The following is a 20,063-nucleotide window of genomic DNA, read 5'->3' as shown; positions in this document are numbered from 1 at the left end:
TCATAAATAAAAAAGTTATGGCAATTTTAGCAAAATTTAATCATTTTACCTTGAGAGTCAAGGTCATTCAAAGGTCAAGGTAAAATTTAACTTGCCAGGTACAGTAACCTCATGATAGCATGAAAGTATTTGAAGTTTGATAGCAATAGCCTTGATACTTTAGAAGTAAAGTGGATCGAAACACAAAATTTAAGCATATATTCAAAGTTACTAAGTCATAAAAGGGCCATAATTCCGTAAAAATGACAACCAGAGTTATGCAACTTGTCCTTTTACTGTACCCTTATGATAGTTTGCAAATGTTCCAAGTATGAAAGCAATATCTATGATTCTTTAGGGGTAAAGTGGACCAAAACACAAAACTTAACCAAATTTTCAATTTTCTAAGTATAAAGGGCCCATAATTCCGTCCAAATGCCAGTCAGAGTTACATAACTGTGCCTGCACAGTCCCCTTATGATAGTTAATAAGTGTTGCAAGTATGAAAGCAATAGCTTCCATACTGTAGGAATAAAGTGGACCTAAACACAAAACTTAACCAAATTTTCAATTTTCTAAGTATATAAAGGGCAGATAATTCTGTCAAAATGCCATTCAGATTTACATAACTTTGCCTGCACAGTCCCCTTATGATAGTTAGTAAGTGTTGCAAGTATGAAAGCAATAGTTTTGATACTTAAGGAATAAAATCGACCTAAACACAAAACTTAACAAAAATTTTCAATTTTCTAAGTATAAAAAGGGCACATAATTCTGTCAAAATGCACGCCAGAGTTATCTAACTTTGCCTGCCTAGTCCCCTCATGATAGTAAGTAAGTGTACCAAGTTTGAATGCAATAGCATTGATACTTTCTGAGAAAAGTGGACCTAAACGCAAAACTTAACCAGACGCCGATGCCAACGCCAAGGTGATGACAATAGCTCATATTTTTTTTTCAAAAAATAAATGAGCTAAAAACCAGATGGCGGCCCCCTCGGTTCAAACGCCTTGTAAAGAGGAAAAATTAAAATGTGTGTTTTTTTAGCTCGCCTGTTTCAAGATTACATTCTTTAAGTAACCTTTCCACCACCAGGTTCTTTAAATACTTAATGGTGATATGTGATCTTGAAAGGATTTTTAATGTCATTTTTGTAAGCACATAAAAGTTGGTTTTACAAATTCACTGAGTGTAAACATTGGGCACTTATATAGCTCAAAGTGACCGGGAAACAAATTCTTGTGTTCTGATTTACATACATGTATTAAAACTTGCAAAATTCAAAGTTAAGAATGGTAATTGTTCTCTTATTGCCAACAACTGCTTAAATCTTAACATTGTAAACTGGTTATTTTGTCTTTATTACTACTTTTGCACATTCTTTTGTATTGCCCTCTTTATATTAACTTTCAACATATATATTATATCCAGTAATTTTAGATATCAGATGTTTCTGTGATGTAAATGTGTAGGGTTCTTGTTACTTGTCACAACCATATCCATTTCATAATGCCTCAACACTGATATAGGATATTAGTGATTTTTTATTATTTTATTTATGTAAACTTATTATTTATGCTGATGACAGTGCCATCCTTTATTCTCACAAAGATCATAGTATCATCAGTAGTGTTTTGGGTATAGAACTTGAAAATTGTTGTAAATGGTTAGTGGATAACAAACCGTCTTTACACCTTGCAAAAACTGAATCTATAGTGTTTGGTTCCAAAAGGAAACTATCTAAACTTCATAACTTTAATGTAAAATGTAATGATCACACTAGTGTTTCTCAATCATCTGTTAAACACATTAATTCAATATTCGACACTCATCTTTCTGCTACATCTATTGTTAATAATATTATTAACAAGAGGGCCAAGATGGCCCTAGTTCGCTCACCTGCCTGAGAGGAGTCAGTTCATTCAATCTTTACCTAATGTCAAACATGACCTAGATATTGACCAGACAAACATCCTGGTCAAGTTTCATCATTATTGAACCAAAACTCTGGCGTAGGGAGTGTTTTTGTTTTTGTAAGATTTGAAATGGTAACCTATATTTTGAGTTGACCCCCCAAACATCAAACTTTGCTTACAAGGATTTTGTATAATATAATGAAAATTTGGACAATCTAAGGGCAATAATTTTGGCATTAATTATGTGATTTTGCTCATCATCAAACTTGACTGAGATCTTTCAGCAACTTTAATAAAGAATGCTTGAGAAATGTGAATGCTAGAGTGTTTACAAACCAAATGTGGACGGACGGACAGCGGACAAAGACCAATCCTAAAACCTCACCTGAGCAATCAGGTGAGCTAAAAAGTGTGTATCATCGATCTGAGCCATTTTCCAACTTGTCCAAGAAATCAATAAAACCAATGTATTGACTAAGTTTCACGATGATTAGGCAAAAAATGTGACTTCTATAGTGTTCGATCACAAGGTTTCTCTCTATATAGTCACATAGGGAAAACTGCCCCACCCCCCTGGCAGCCATGTTTATTGACCAAATGGGACCATTTGCAAACTCATCTGAGATATATATCAAACAAATCTATTCACCCCCCCCCCCCCCCCCCCCCCCCGCAGCCATGTTATTCAAATGACCAGAACCATTTTCCAACTCAACTCTCGTATCAAGAAAACAAAAGTTCTGACCAAATTTCATTAAAATTGGGCCAAAAATGTGACTTCTAGAGTGTTCACATGTTTTCACTATCTACATATAGAGAAAAATGCCCAGACAACTGGCGGCCATGTTTTTTCACCGATCTGGACCATTTCCAAACTCGTCCAACATATCAATAAAACTAATGTTTTGATTAACTTTCATGATGAATGGGCAAAAATTGTGACTTCTTGAGTGCTTACAAGGTTTCTCTATAGCCATTTAAGGAAAACTGCCCCGCCCACTGGCGGCCATGTTTTTCAATGGTAGCGAACCACTTTTGAACTCAACCAACATATCATTAACACAGACATGTCAACAAAGTTACATGAAGATTGGGCATTAAATGTCACTTCTACAGTGTTTACAAGCTTTTTCTTTTTTTTTTACCTAGTGACCTAGTTTTTGATCCAACATGACCCAGATTCAAACTCGTTCGAGATTTCATTGTGACAAATTTTCTGACAAGTTTCATGAAGATTGGACAATAAATGTGGCCTCTAGAGTGTTTACGAACAAATGTGTACGGACGGACGACAGACAAATACCAGTCACAAAAGCTCACCTGAGCAATCAGGTGAACTAAAAACAAGAGCTGACACCATAGGATAACATATGCCTCCTATAAACACTTTGATAGAAGTTATAGCATTTTCGAAACCTAAACGCAGATTTCGAAACCTAAACGCGGACCCTAAGTTCAAGGTCAAGGTCACAGGGGTCAAAATTTGTGTGCATATGGAAAGGCCTTGTCTATATAAACATGCATACCAAATATGAAGGTTATATCTCAAGGGACATAGAAGTTACTAGCATTTTTCGAAACCTAAACACAGATTACGAAACCTAAACACGGACCCTAACTTCAAGGCAAAGGTCACAGGGGAAAAAAATTGTGTGCGTATGCAAAGGCCTTGTCAATATACACATGCATACCTAATATGAAGGTTATATCTCAAGGGACATAGAAGTTATGAGCATTTTTCGAAACCTAAACGCAGATTTCGAAACCTAAACGCGGACCCTAAGTTCAAGGTCAAGGTCACAGGGGTTAAAAATTGTGTGCATAAGGAAAGGCCTTGTCCATATAAACATGTATACCAAATATGAAGGTTATATCTCAAGGGACATAGAAGTTATGAGCATTTTTTGAAACCTACACGCAGATTTTGAAACCTAAATGCGGACCCTAAGTTCAACGTCAAGGTCACAGGGGAAAAGATTTGTGTGCTTATGGAAAGGCCTTGTCCATATACACATGCATACCAAATATAAAGGTTATATCTCAAGGGACATAGAAGTTATGAGCATTTTTTGAAACCTACACGCAGATTTTGAAACCTAAATGCGGACCCTAAGTTCAAGGTCAAGGTCCCAGGGCTAAAAAAATGTGTGCATAAGGAAAGGCCTTGTCCATATACACATTCATACCAAATATGAAGGTTATATCTCAAGGGACATAGAAGTTATGAGCATTTTTCGAAACCTAAATGCAAAGTGTGACGGAAAGACGGACAGACAGACAGAAGGGCGGACAGTCGGATCACTATATGCCCCCTTTTCTTCGAAAGGGGGGAATCAAAACATCCAACCTCGAATAACAATTAACACATAAATGAAACACAACTACACTTTATTATTATGAAAACATAATAATCAAAGGAGATTAACTACTGTATTCTTATAAAATGCAATATTTAGAAGAGTTGTCTCACATGTTACATGACATGATTGTTTGCAAGCCTTTTTACTATATAAATATAAGGAAAACTGCCCCGTCCCCCTGGAAACCATGTTTTTCAACAGACCGGAACTATTTTCAAACTTAACTCACGTATCTAGGAAACAAAAGTTCTGACAAAATTTCATGAAAATTGGGCCAAAAATGTGACTTCTAGAGTGTTGACATGTTTTCACTATATACATAGAGAAAAATGCCCTGCCCACTGGCAGCCATGTTTTTTCACCGATCTCGACCATTTTCAAACTCCTCCCAGAAATCAATAAAACCAATGTTTTGACCAACTTTCATGATAATTGCAGACCTGTTTACCCTATCAATTGCTTCTCAGTAGTTGAAGGGCATCTCTCAGTAGTTTTGGGGTGTTGTCAGTAGTTTTATTTTTTTCAATCATTTAGAGCATTAAAACAGCATGACTGGGTCACATATCAATTAAACGGTACATAAAGCATTAGATGAATTTACTTTCTATTTATTTAATCTGTTTATCAAGTTATACTGTTATTACTTAGTGGATGTGCACACTGCCCTTCTAAACAACACTATAACAAAAGGTTTCACATTGTGCTCACTGCACTTGTAACACAACAAATTACACATCTTTAAAAAAATACCTAACTTTTACATACATGATACAATGTTACACTCAACTTTAAAATGAACAAAAACTGAACACAAATTAATGAACCTGGTGTCTGATTAACCCATTACTAATTCCTCAGGTAATGGGTTAATTAGCACAAATACATGTTCATTATATATGACATATATGATCATGATGCCACTGGTCTTAAAATAACATCAAAATGCACTATTCTTTAAATGATCTGTCGTATGCGCCTTTCAGTCTTTTGAGTGTGTCTCTGTTATGCTGAGCATTGGATGCCAAGTAGACCTGTGTTTAGTTTGTTGGTCCCAGGGTTGTCAGAGGATTGCCCTAACTCATTGATAGTAATAATCTTTTATAATTGTTGAAGAACTGTCTCAAATGATGAGTTGATGCAGGGGTTTTTTTTAGAAAAAGGGGAAGACGCTGGACGCTGGATAAAAGGGGAAAATCGAGCGCGAAAGAGACATATTTGGGAAAAAAATAAAAACTGTTCATTTCAATGTCTATATCTCACCTACAGACTTCAGGTTTTTTTTTAAGAAAAAGAGGCATGTCTCTGACCTTTTTGTTCTTAAACACATGAACAAGTATGATATTAAAGTCAAAGTCCTAAATAAAGTTGCAGGTGTTGATCTAATAATGGGAAATGTTTTCAACTGGGGCCGGGGAACGATGTCAATATTATGATTTCAATTTCATGATGAATGGGTTGACGATCTAGATCTGCTACAGTATTTGAAGGGAAAGGTGCGGCAGCTGCCGATTGACTACTTTCACTTTCACAATAATCCGACAGTATTAATTGATGTTGATTACATGTACCTCCGAATCCTTCTGGGTTTCAACGGTTTTTGATGATTCATTCTTAAAAAATGCGTCAACGCAATTAATATTTTCCGAGTCTGAACGTTTTATTTTGTTCGTGTATGAACACAAATTGTGAGACTTTTTTCTGTTTTAACGTTTATATCTTGGCTTTCACATAACCCGGATGAAAATTCGACTGGTTTCCGGTAATTAATTGACGAAACACCCTTCTCGCCCAAGACCGGAATCCAGTAAAATAGTCACATGTTTAATACGATTATTTGCCCGGTTTCCATGACGTAATTTAAGAGCTATATATAGAATCACTGGGATTCCCAGATTTGAGTGTTCGTCGGGAGAGAGAGAGAGAGAGCGAGATCGTTGTACATGGTACAAATTGGATAAGTGTCAACTTCCCAAACGAAAAAAAACACATTTCTTTGAGGGTAAAATATTATATTTTGGTGAAAAATTATATTTTTGGAGGGGAAATGGTATTTTAGGGGAAAAATTCTGGTAGGGGAAGACGCCGAATATCGGCGTCACTTTCTTAGTAAAAAAAACCCCTGGTTGATGAGATAAAATTAACAATTCCTCTAACATGTTTCAGCTTCAAACAGTTCAAACCATTACCACTACATACATTTTGACACCATTTTTCGAGAGCCATTAAGATGCTAAATTAATTGGTACCATAAAAGACTGGGTACGACATGCACATAGATGATAGGGATTGAAGCTGTAGTTTGTTTCAAATAGCTTATTACCAATTGTAAAAAGAGCTGTACCTCATAAAATAAACTATATGCATGTTTTTTTAAAATTATAACCTACTTTGAGCGATTTCCAAATCGGGAAACATAACTTTCAGCGTTTTATTCAAGGTCTTCTCCGTTGATAGAGACAAGTTGTTCTCTGAAATTAACTCGCACATAATAACCTCCGCATTGGTGGTTTTCAAGTCCTTCTCCAAGCTAGATCATTGCATCATAGTGGAAATGTCTTTATTTGAAGATTTGATCTTCCAATTAATGTAGCTCTGTGAGTCAATGTGTCGCTTGCAGTCATATTTTCCTATGTGAGCGCACGAAAAATCAACGTTACATGTTGAACAGTGAACGTGTTTCCTTTTTAGGACGGCCCGAGGCATGGCCAGTATTCTCTATAGTTTTCTTTGTACTTTCGAGAGTTTGTTTTAGCAACTCTTTGGAGTGTCAATATCGGCGTCTGATTCTGTACCACGCCGTTTGGAAGAACTCGCCATGTTTAAAATGCCAACATCCGGGTCACTAAAATTAGGTATCGGGTCCGTTCGCCCTAGTTACACGGTCGCCCTGGGTCCGTTCGCCTTGGGTTCGTTCGCCCTATATTATCATTTGCATATCGGAGTATGAACAGTTGATTGTTCACACATATAAGCAAGTTTGAACCTTAAGTTTTCATTAATTAATATAGTAAGCAATTAGTGAAAATTACTGGCCTTTGTTACAAACACGCTTTCGAGTTAAAGAGCGCCGTCTTGATTTTTCACACATGTAAGCAAGTTTGTACCTTAGATTTCATCATTAATTAATATAATAAGCAATTAGGGAATATTACTAAACCTTTGTTACAAATACGCTTACAAGTTAAAGAGCGCCGTCTTTTATATTTCGGTAATACTTTTTTGTTTGATATGTTCGGAATAACCTTACTGTGAATTATCCCAGTATATAAAATGGAGCTCAAATGTCTGGTTCTATTAATTCAAAAATGGATAATGTGTTGTGCATTTCGTGCAATTTGGAGGTACGACCTAGACAACATGCGGCTACATGCGACGTTTGTGAACGTTGGCAGCATCGGCTTTGTGGAACTGGTTAGTTTAATTTAATTTGTCAATTGTATATAATAAAAACATCTCAATAAAATATAACTATTCAGTTTTTATTATTTTATCATTATTACTAGCTATAATCATATATGGGTCATTTTCAAAAAATGTATGTTTTCTTGTCCTGCATTTTTAAGAATAAATATGTGTGATAAAATCATGGAAATCAAAAGTGTTGTTTTACACAGAGATAAACCATGTATTTTCAGTACTTTTAAAAAGAAACTTTATTTCAACGTGGTTCTATAACATATAAAGTTGATTTTTAATTTTGCGGGGTAGCCAAATTTCATTGTCCGCGGAAAGATTTATATATTTCTTTCTAATGTGACCCTTTATTGCAATATATATCCTTATTTGGAGGTTATTCCCATACTATAATTATCTGCAAACGTTTCTATTTGTGTACATGTGTAACAAGACTTATACATATAAGTCATTAATATTTTAGGTTTTATGTGTGTCCCTACTTCCTGAGTCACTCCTGTTACCATATATCATTTACTAGAATTACCCCAATATAAATGGACTTGTCTGACTATTGCAATGCATTCTGGGATTGTGTCAACATCCTGTTTTGAAAACATGGCGGTCAAAAGAAGGTTGTTAACTAACTTCTGCAAAAGAAGCTGCATAAACGGTAAGTTCCACTGTAACTTGTATTCAAATAATCACTCCTGTTACCAGCAATTATGAACAGAAGTTAAAGCTCTTTTTAAAAAATACAGCTGCAAATGATGAATTTATTTATGTTAATTTATATTTTGTGAATGTCAAATGAAGCTAATGCAAAGAATCTATTTTAAGACACTATATATTATATTACTTTCACTCCTGTTACTTTCACTTCTGTTACCATCTTAAAGGTAACATGAGTGACAACCTTGGTAACAGGAGTGACATCTATAGAGTAAAGACTTGTGTTTTTGAATTAGATGAAGTTGGATACAATCACAATGATACATGCATGTTCTAATTCTGTCTGGTAAAGTATGTCTTCACTTTTCAGAAATGTTGCGATACTTGCTACAGTTTTTTAAAATAACTTTTTATCAAATTTTGGTTTGAAACCATGTTCAATGCATGAAAAATGATGTTACTAAGAACATGAGTGGTCACACTTATTGTCCCCTACCGGTGAAACCGGAGGGGACTTATGGTTTGCACTCCGTCTGTCAGTCTGTCTGTCAGTCTGTCAGTCAGTCCGTCACACTTTTCTGGATCCTGCGATAACGTTAAAAGTTCTTAATATTTTTCATGAAACTTCAAACATGGAGAGATGGCAATATAGAGATTATGCACGTCATTTCATTTTGTGCCTACGTCAAAAATTCTGGTTGCTATGGCAACAAATATAAAAATAAAAATAATTTTTACTGACAATGGTGGAGTTTCACCGGTAGGGGACCATATTGCTTGGCAATAAGAAAGTTTTAGTTGTTTTTCAAAAATGAACTATTGGATATTGTGACATCTCATCTGTTTTGAAAAGATGGCATTGATAATTTTGCCATACATCGATGCTCTGATCAGTGACCAATATGCTCCAATAAGCTATTTCCACTACATCAATTATAAATGATGACACACCAAAATACATATGATAATATGGCTATGAAATACATAAAGTTATTCATTGAAATGGACATACATGAAATATTATCCAGTATAGATCTAGACAAGTATGTTTGTCAAAAGTCAGTTATTGCGAGTGATTCGTTGGTCTCGAGGAAAATAATTTCAACCTGTTACATAACCTTAGCCTGTTATATGACATTTACACCTATATTGATAGTTGCTTTACCTTTACACCTAGACTATTGATCGTTACATGACCATTACATCTCTATTGATCCTTACATGATCTTTACACCTCAATTGATCTTTACATGATCTTCACACCTCCATTAATCCTTACATGACCTTTATACTTCTAATGATCCTTGCTTGACCTTTAAACCTCTATTGATCCTTACGAGACCTTAACACATCATTCTCTATTGATCCTACATGATCATTACATCTCAATTGATCTTTACATGATCTTTACACCTCTTTTGATCCTTGCCTGACCTTTAAACCACTATTGATCCTTACATGACCTTAACAAGTCTATTGATCTGTGTATGACCTTTACATATCTATTGATCGTTACATGACCTTTACACCTCTACTTGACCTTTATACTTCTATTAATCCTTGCTTGACCTGTAAACCTCTATCTGTCATTGCATGATATTTACTCATCTATTGATCGTTGTTTTACCTTTACATATCAATTGATCATTACATGACTTTAACAAGTCTATTGATCGTTGCTTGACCTTAACATATCTATCAATTTTTTATTTTAGAAATTATGGCCCTATCAGCAGCAGAAAAGCAAAGGCGATATCGACAAAGGCGGGACGAGGATAAGGAAAGGCGCCAGGCTTATTTACAGAAAGAAAAGCAAAAATATATTGCAGATAAAGCTGTTGGCAAGAAGAAATTGATAGGTGACTTAAGCGAGCGTGGAAAGCGGTTACAAAGAAAGCAATGGAGGAAACGTCAAAACCTTTCAAGAAAGCAATAAACAGAAATGAACGCTGAATGTTTACAAACACCCGCCAGTTCTACAGAAAACCACAATGTTGCGTCAACGTCCACAGACACGGGCTCTACGTGCAGAAAATCGTTGTCAAAGCTGAAATACAAGCAGACGGTAGAATTGAGATATATGCAAAGGCAGCTGGATACAGCTCAAAAGAAAGCAGAAATGTACAGGAAGAGATGGGAGAGAGAAAGATCAAAGAAAGTCAGTGGAAGCCAGCAGATTACACCAAGATCTAGAACAAAAAAACTTCAGCAGAATTTTTCGCGGTCATCAAAGGAGGTTAAAAAAACTTTGATGTTTCACAACTGTCTTATTGACCAAATAAAGCGCAAATACAGACAGAAAACTGCACATAAGAAAACAGTTAGTGAAATTTGTTGCGGAAGCATACTTAGAAAGTACAAGCTAAAAACGATTGCCATGAAGCAGTTTGGTCCGCAACAAAAACAGGATAGAAAAAGGAAAGGGTCTTTGATACTTAGGTTGAGAAAAAGTATTCAAGATTTCTATGAAAGAGATGATGTGTCTAGAATAGTCAGCGGTTACAAAAACACAGTTACACAGCAGAAATACAAACATCAGAAAAGGTTACTATTGGATTCATTAGGCAATTTACACGTGAGATACATGTCAGAAACAAACATCAAAATAAGCTATACCAGCTTTACAAGAGCGCGTCATTTTTGGGTGAAACAACCAAAGGATAGTGACCGAGATACCTGCTTGTGTAAGAAGTGCGAGAATGTCAAGATGATGGCAGAGGTCTTAGAGAAAAGGGGCGTAATAGGCACCCGTAACCTTGAAAGTTTGGTAAAACATACCGCTTGTAATACTAAAAACAAGAGCTGCATGTATAGCTCGTGCGACAAATGTTCCAAAAAAGAAATACCCATGAAAATAGAAGACCCAGATTCAGAAGTGAAGTGGCCTGAGTGGATAGCATCTAAAGAGGAGAGACAAATCAAGGGTGAAAGTAAACAAATACAACTAACAATTAAAGCTATACAAACAGGCACTGTAGCAGCCCTTTGCCGAAAACTAAACGAGGAAATGTTCAGCTGTTATAAAAGGCACCATTTCAATATTTTCAACCAGATAGGTCACTACAAATATTTGAAAAGTAACATGAAGGACGATGAATGCCTAATTCACGTTGACTTTGCAGAAAATTATGTTGCAAAGCAGCATAGAGAAATACAAAGTATGCACTTCGGTGCCTCTAAACCTCAAATAAGCCTTCACACTGGATTTTATCTTGTTGGTGGAATGACAGAAGTTGAATCATTTTGTGGTGTATCGGACTGTTTGAGACATGATCCATCTGCAATCTGGGCGTATCTCTCTCCAGTTCTGAGGGAGATTAAAGTAGAACACACTCAAGTAACAACAGTTCATTTTTATAGTGACGGACCATCTAGTCAATATCGCCAAAAGGGAAACTTCTTTCTGTTCCAGTCCGAGATTTATGAACATGGGTTTGAGGCAGCAACGTGGAACTTCCATGAAGCCGGGCACGGAAAGGGAATTCTTGATGGTATAGGTGGAGCTCTGAAAAGGGCAGCTGACAGGGTAGTTAGTCATGGCCATGACATAATGAATGCGCAGGATTTCTTAAATCAACTGTCAAGTACAAGCAAAGTAAATATTTACAATGTTGAAGAGGCTGATATTACAAAGAGAAACATTGCAGTACCATTGAAAACAGTTCCAGGGACAATGCGAATACATCAAGTAGTAACTAGAACTCCAGGATCTCTATATGTCAGAGATGTGAGCTGCTCCTGCTTTGATAAGACATGTGAAGGCCATTCGCTGAAAAAGGTCAACTGTCTACCATCCAATTATCACAGAAAAGAGACATTAGATTTGAAAGGCAAAAATGTCGCGAAATCAAGTAGTCAGAAACCAGAACACACTGAAAAGGTCTATGTTCGTTCAGTTGATGTGACAAACAATGAACCATCGTATACGCAAATATGTATAGGTTTAGATTCACAAGATTCACAAGATGAAACACTTAGAGAAATCCTCCCATATCAAACAAACTATGGAAACCAAAGTCACACTATAGAACAGGATGTTGAAGATAATGATGTGATCCAGAATAACAATCAGAAAAGAAGTGAAGAAGAAAGTTTCAAGAAACAAGTTAGTTTTGAAATAACGAGTGTTGAACACACTGAAAGCGAGATAATTGTGCATGTGCTGAAGAAACAAAACATAGATGACAATAACAATCCAATGCAAAAGTGACATCTTTATTGTAAATTGACATGAAATAACTACCGGTACACATGAACAATGTGATAATTCAATAGTGCTTTTTCTTGCAATTCTTGAATTTGATCTATCTTTAGCTTCACATGTTATCAATACAAATGAACATGAATAAGTAAAATGTGGTACGTGTATTCAATGTTATCATTTAGCAAAATGATTCGACTATGGATACTATCTATATACATGTATGTACATTCTGTATTCCATGCAATATATATTATACAATTATGGACTCTTTTAACTATTGAAAATAATGTGATATTCACCAGAATGAGGAAATATTGATTGAGTGGATAGCCTAGAGTGGATAGCCTAAGTCGGTACAGTATTGATTTATTCTTGTCAATATCACATCAAAATATGCAATGGTTTAAGAGTCCATTAATGTTTTATTATATGAAAATTGCATACATATACATTCGCAATATTATATTTTAGCGGTTTTTTACAAAAATGTAGAAACAACTTTATATCAAATTTTGAATGTAAACCTGGTTCATTAGATAGGTAATATAGTATAACTTAGAAAATGGATATTCACACTTATATTCAGAAATCAGACAGTTATCGCCAGTTTTTTTTTCGTAGTCTCAAACTTGAGAAAAACTTTGAATTAGATCTGTTTTATCTGCCTTTTATTAAAAAGCTGAATTATAGAACAAGAATTCGACTGGCACATTGTTAAATTTCACATAAATCGAATTTCATTACACAGAATATTAAATTCTGTATTTAAATTTCTATAGATCTGCATGAAACATTTTTTAGTAAAACAGTTTTTAGTAATTCATTCTTAATGGGACAAACCAATTAAACAATCTACATAACATATATTTCTTGCTGTGTGTAGCTATTTTGGGACAATAAGAAGAGGCTTATTTTAGCTCATGTAATCAAGAAAAATTTCAGAAATCATTCCCCAAAACACACTTTTGGTTGATGTAAACAGTTCATATAATGATTTTATCTCACAGTGTAATCTATAATATTATGAAAGTAGATTCTTTAATAATTAAAAGGTGATTGATTGCATTAGTTTATACATCTGTTTCAGTTGAAACATACATAAGTTAATATTTTGAAAACAGAACACACTATAGTTAATTAAGGGTAAACTGTATAATTGATGTATCTGTATATGTGTTGATTGTTACAAAATGTTAAGCTTCACATCGTTCAAACCTGTTCAAATCGTTCACTCCTGTTACCAAATCGGTCACTCCTGTTACCAATTTTCCCTCCTGTTACTCAGACAACATTTACGAAAAAGAAGGTCAAAGCTATGTATTTGACTGTTACAATCAGTTGAGTTTTATAGGATATTATGTCATTGTCTATTTTAAGTTTGGAAACATACATCCAGATAATGTACAAAAGTTAATATCAAACATTTTATTGTCAAATCATTAACTTTTGTACAAAGTATCTATTTAAGTGTAACATTTTGAAGAAATTTTGAAAAATTTGAAACAATAATATTCTGAAATGTATTTCAGAACCTTTAATTCAATTTAGTACATGTTACAAGAGTAATACTCGGGTATTTCAGAAAGACTGCTTCAAAAACAATTGGTAACAGGAGTGACAATTTATTGTTGCAAGCTACATGTTTTACTATTTGATTACCAGAATCAAACTATTTGGGTAAAATGTTTAACAGTTTTATGATTTTGAATTGATTAAAATTAAGAGTCATTCATTAAAATACAAATTCAAACACACAACTTTAGTCATTTTTCCTGACCTGAAAATCATACTTTTTTTGAAAATGACCCATATAATAAACTATTTGGAACTGGTGAGTATGTAAACTCTATTTATAATGTACACAATATAAAGTGCATCATTTATTATTTTATATATAAGCTTTATATATTAAGGTTATAAATTATTTGTACATTAATAGGTGTATTATAATCATTAAGATTATGAGAATTTGAGTGTAACTTCTTGCGTTGTTTATGGTTCTTTCATTCGGCAATATATAACCACTGTCTGTCGGATTATCTAATTTCTTGTAATCTTGTCGATCCCTGCATAGGCAAATAAATTTAAAATTCATATAAACATCATTAAATCTCTTAAAAACATCATCAATAATTAATTTACTAAACTGATCAACTTCCAATAATTCTCACGTGTATTGCGCTGTGTGAAGTAGCAACTGGCTTTTATTGATCGTTGTCGATTAATTTAGAGATTAAAGAGATAACAGTCTGTGTTAATTGATTGATTGAGTGTCGTATTAACCTAATATAGTTAACATTGAGAACAATTACTAAATCATATAGAAATTAGTTATGTAGAATATGATTATTTAGTTGAAACTATTATCCTAAAGAGTATACTTAATATTGATGCATGCATAAATCATGTTTATAAAACAGAACTGTTATTATTAATTTGTTTAGAAATTATCTTTAATATGATTATTAGCGTATGATTAAGTAAATAAACATAAATTATGTAAATGAAACAGAGCGGTATATTTTAAATTGTGTAGAAATGACCGAAAATAAGCGAAAGTACGATTAAAAACCGAAGTTTGACCATTTTGAGCAACGGATCCGTAGTTTTACAGTACAAATCCGTAGTGCGTAGTTTAGCCAAAGAATCCGTAGTAACTAACACGAATCCGTAGAAGTAAACAGGTCTGTAATTGGGCAAACATTGTGACTTCCAGAGTGTTTACAAGGTTTCTCTATAGCCAAATTAGGAAAACTGCCCCGCCCACTGGCGGCCATGTTTTTCAACAGACCGGAACCACTTTTGAACTCAACCAACATATCATTAAGATAAACATTTTGACAAAGTTACATGAAGATTGGGCATGAAATGTGACTTCTACAGTGTTTACAAGTTTTTTCTTTTTTTTGACCTAGTGACCTAGTTTTTGACCTGGCATGACCCAGTTTCGAACTCGGCCTAGGTATCATTGAGACAAAGCTTCTGACCAAGTTTCATGAAGATCGGACAAGAAATGTGCCCTCTAGAGTGTTTACAAACAAATGTGGACGGACGGAGAGACGACGGACAAAGACCAATCACAAAAGCTCACCTCAGCAATCAGGTGAGCTAAAAATGCATACATAATCATTCAAACATAAATAAATAACATCAATAATTTCTTTTTTTAAGTGTATCAATCATAAATACCTGGAAAGTTGTATTCCTCTGCATACTCCTTTATCATATCATCTCGCTTCTGCACATTCTCCTGTTGTCTCTATATCAACAGTATTTTAATGACAAGTCACTTGTGAAATAAGTGTGAACAACTCACGACAACCAAATAACCAAACTGATCTACACAATTTCTTGTTTCAAAATATATACACAAATTTGCCAGCTATGATCCAAAACAGAAAACTCAGAAATGTGTGAATCACTGGTCATAACAGTGTCCAGCACAATGAGCTTTGTTCATACAGAAGACCAATGTGTCACTTTGTCAGTTATGTTCTTGGGCAAGTAACTTTGAATAACTCATGGTGGCAATGTTTACAATTGTACTGGAACCCGATTGCACTCTTCTGAGAATTTAATAGACAAAAATGTTCCAAGCAAGTTTTATGAAATGTGACTTTAGTTTGACCTAGTGAACTAGGGTTTTAATTCTCATGACCTGCTTTCGAGCATAGCTGGGATATCATTCAGACACATGTTCTCACTAAGTAACATTAAGTGTTCACAAGCTTTTCCTTCAAATTAACTATGTGATCTAGTTTTTTTACAGCAAGTGATCCAGTTTTGAAGAGATCTCATATAAGGTCAAAATTTCAGACCAAAACAACAATCACAGCTAAAACCTCACATAAAATCTTTGATAAGACAACCCATTACCTGTGCCTCCTGTTCCAAGCGGCCAACCTCCACCAGTATGGAGGACTTCTCACGGTCAGTTTTCTCCAAAAGACGACTCAGCTCCGTGTTTTGGCTTTCATACTTGAAGAAAAGACCATTTTTGCTACTTATTCAAGAAAACATCAAAGAAATTAAACAAGAGGGCCTGAAAGGCCCAACGTCGCTCACCTGAGATAACAAGATATCATTGGGACAAATCTTCTGACCAAGTTTCATGAAGATCGGACAGTAAATGTGGCCTCTAGAGAGTTAACAAGATTTTACTATAGCCATATAAGGAAAAATGCCCCATGCCTTGGTAGCCATTTTTTTCAAGCAAACATAATTATTTTCGAACTCATCCAAGATATCATCGAGACCAATCTTCTGACCAAATTTCATGAAGATTGGACAATAAATGTGGCCTCTAGAGTGTTAACAAAGTTTTACTATGGCCATATAAGGAAAAATGCCCCGCCCCTGGTGGCCATGTTTTTAAAGCAACCAAAGCCATTTTTGAACTCATCCAAAATATCATTGGGACAAATCTTCTGACCAAGTGTCATGATGATCGGAAAGTAAATGTAACCTCTAGAGTGTTAACAAGGTTTTACTATAGCCATATAAGGAAAATAGCCCCTCCCCTGTGGTGGCCATGTTTTTCAACCAACCGGCATCATTTTTTTAATTCGTCTAAGATATTATTAGGATGAATCTTCTGACCGAGTTTCATGAAGATCGGGCTATAAATATGGCCTCTACAGTGTTAACATGGTTTAACTATAGCCATATAAGGAAAAATGCCCCGCCCCCTGGCGGCCATGTTTTTCAATCAACCAGCATCATTTTTAAACTCGTCCAAGATATTATTGGGATGAATCTTCTGACCAAGTTTCATTAAGATTAGACAATAAATGTGGCCTCTAGAGTGTTAACAAGATTTTACTATAGCCATATAAGGAAAAATGCCCCGCCCCTTGGCAGCCATGTTTTTCAAGCAAAGGTTACCATTTTTGAACTCATCACAGATATCAGTAGGACAAATCTTCTGAGCAAGTTTCATGAAGATCGGAAAATAAATGTGGCCTCTAGAGTGTAAACAAGGTTTTACTATAGCCATATTAGGAAAAATGCCCCAACCCCTGGTGGCCATGTTTTTAAACCACCCGGCATCATTTTTGAACTCGTCCAAGATATTATTGGGATAAATCTTCTGACCAAGTTTTATGAAGATCAGACAATAACTGTGGCCTCTAGAGTGTTAACAAGATATTACTTTAGCCATATATAGCCATATAAGAAAAAAATGCCCCGCCCCTTGGCAGACATGTTTCTCAAGCAAACATTACCATCCAAGATATCATTGAAACCAATCTTTTGACCAAATTTCATGAAGATTGGACAATAAATGTGGTCTCTAGAGAGTGAACAAGGCAAATGTTGACGTCGCACAACGGACAACGCACGACGGACAAAAGGCGATCACAAAAGCTCAACACGAGTACTAATAAAACAAGCAAATTCGTTGAATTGATATCCCCCGCCAATATGATTCTGGACACAAAAGTGTTATATTTGACACTCAAAAAAGCATTTTTTCAAGATACAAAGGGCCATAACTCCGTTATTAACAGATGGTGTACAATGTCATTTGGCGTGCATCATCCTCTTATCCACATATATATACTCATACCAAGTTTTAATGAAATCCGCCAAAGCACTTCCAAGATATGGCTCTGGACACAAAAGTGCCGGACGGACAGATGGACGGAAAGATAGACGGTTGGACGGACAACGCTAATACAATGTTCCTCCGCCTATGGCGAGTGATAATTAGCCTGTTGCATCAAATTCAAGTGCACCAAATAACTTCAAAATATTGACAATAAAAGGATGACTGTGTTAACTGTTTTTTGATGTGGCAATGTTTTGCATCTTTGCTGATCACCCATTTGATAAATGTTTATTTTTTGTATTAAAACAACTGAAAAGTATATAGTTGAGTACCGAACAAGTTGCATAACATTTTGGAACTCAGCTGAGATATCATTTAAACAAATGTTTCTGACAGAGTTTCATGAAGATTGGACAATAAATGTGACATTGTGCTCAGGTGAACTTCAAAATGGAAAGTGTCATCCCTTATCAGGGACAACGCTTTACCCACATGTATTAAGTCCTGGTTTTTTAGAATGCAGCTCGTATGAAATTTAAAACCTCTTTAAGTGTTTTCTGCCTCTCCTCCAACTTGTCTTGGAAATCTGCCAGGACCTTCTTCAGCTCTTCATCCGAACCTAGACAGCAGACAGGACAGTTGATGAATAAAATGTGGGGGCTGTGGCGTCATAAATATAGTGTCTGCCTAGCATAGAGGTCATGGGTTCGACCCCATTTTAGGAGGTTTCTTAAGATCTCCTCAAAAGACATCAAGTCCTGGTTTTACCAAAGAAAGTGACTCTAAAGCGTTTCAATAAGCCTAAGCGATTTGATGCACTCAAGCTTATATAAAATTAAGTAATAAAGTAACAGAATGTTTGCTATGTACAAATTTGATATATGCCTATAAAAACATGATAAAACCATTTCACATTCATCAGATGAAAATTCATATTTCTTGATTTTAAAATTTCATTTCAAACTTCTCCCTTATGTCTTAATAGAAACAACAGTTCATATTCCACTCCATGTTTTGGTCCACTTCTCATCTGAATCAGCAATAGCTGAGACCAAGTATTGGTGTACCATACTCTTACTTGACAGGTGGGATCAATCAAAGAATGGAATGTTCATTAACAGGTCTTAAAGGAAGACTTATTGCCCAGAATCTTAGGACTGAACCACATTCCCAGCCCTTGAAAATATCAAATAAGACTCATTCTAGGAATACTGGGATATATACATGTTTGTAAAGTATCATCCCAGATAAGCCTGTGAAGTCTGCACAGGTAATCAGGGAAGACTCTTTGCTCTTTTATGGTATTTTTTTATTTAAAGGAAGTCTTTACTTGAGAAAATCTAGTTAAGGTGAAAAGTGCTGTCCTAGATTAGCCTAATAAGACTGCATCGGCTACTGATATACCATTAGTGCTGTCCTAGATTAGCCTAATAAGACTGCACCGGCTACTGTGATACCATTAGTGCTGTCCTAGATTAGCCTAATAAGACTGCACAAGCTACTCTGATACCATTAGTGCTGTCCTAGATTAGCCTAATAAGACTGCACAGGCTACTGTGATACCATTAGTGCTGTCCTAGATTAGCCTTATAAGACTGCACCGGCTACTGTGATACCATTAGTGCTGTCCTAGATTAGCCTAATAAGACTGTACAGGCTACTCTGATACCATTAGTGCTGTCCTAGATTAGCCTAATAAGACTGCACAAGCTACTCTGATACCATTAGTGCTGTCCTAGATTAGCCTAATAAGACTTTACAGGCTACTCTGATACCATTAGTGCTGTCCTAGATTAGCCTAATAAGACTGCACAAGCTACTCTGATACCATTAGTGCTGTCCTAGATTAGCCTTATAAGACTGCACCGGCTACTGTGATACCATTAGTGCTGTCCTAGATTAGCCTAATAAGACTGTACAGGCTACTCTGATACCATTAGTGCTGTCCTAGATTAGCCTAATAAGACTTTACAGGCTACTCTGATACC

At 35.3% G+C, this 20,063-nt stretch overlaps 2 protein-coding genes across 6 annotated transcripts in view; one reads left to right on the top strand and one right to left on the bottom strand.

The window, feature by feature from the left end:
• The window catches only part of LOC127877166 (DNA repair protein RAD50-like), a 116,706-nt gene that overhangs the window by 72,543 nt on the left and 24,100 nt on the right, over positions 1-20,063 (bottom strand). For all 5 annotated transcript variants that reach the window (XM_052422826.1, XM_052422823.1, XM_052422822.1 and 2 more), the window contains exons 11-13: positions 18,618-18,694; positions 16,401-16,502; positions 15,714-15,783 (exon numbers count right to left, since the gene is read on the bottom strand). In XM_052422826.1, the coding sequence (XP_052278786.1) occupies positions 15,714-15,783; positions 16,401-16,502; positions 18,618-18,694 (249 nt within the window). The remainder of the gene's footprint in view (positions 1-15,713; positions 15,784-16,400; positions 16,503-18,617; positions 18,695-20,063) is intronic.
• LOC127877167 (uncharacterized) lies at positions 8,216-12,852 on the top strand. The gene is made up of 2 exons (XM_052422827.1): positions 8,216-8,321; positions 10,036-12,852. Exon 2 carries the CDS (start codon positions 10,263-10,265, stop codon positions 12,528-12,530), a length of 2,268 nt encoding a protein of 755 aa, XP_052278787.1. The 5' UTR covers positions 8,216-8,321; positions 10,036-10,262; the 3' UTR covers positions 12,531-12,852.

The sequence above is a fragment of the Dreissena polymorpha genome, chromosome 4, assembly GCF_020536995.1.
Source record: "Dreissena polymorpha isolate Duluth1 chromosome 4, UMN_Dpol_1.0, whole genome shotgun sequence".
Taxonomy (NCBI): domain Eukaryota; kingdom Metazoa; phylum Mollusca; class Bivalvia; order Myida; family Dreissenidae; genus Dreissena; species Dreissena polymorpha.
Note: the sequence above shows the minus strand (reverse complement) of the source record. Positions and strands in the feature narration are given on the sequence as shown.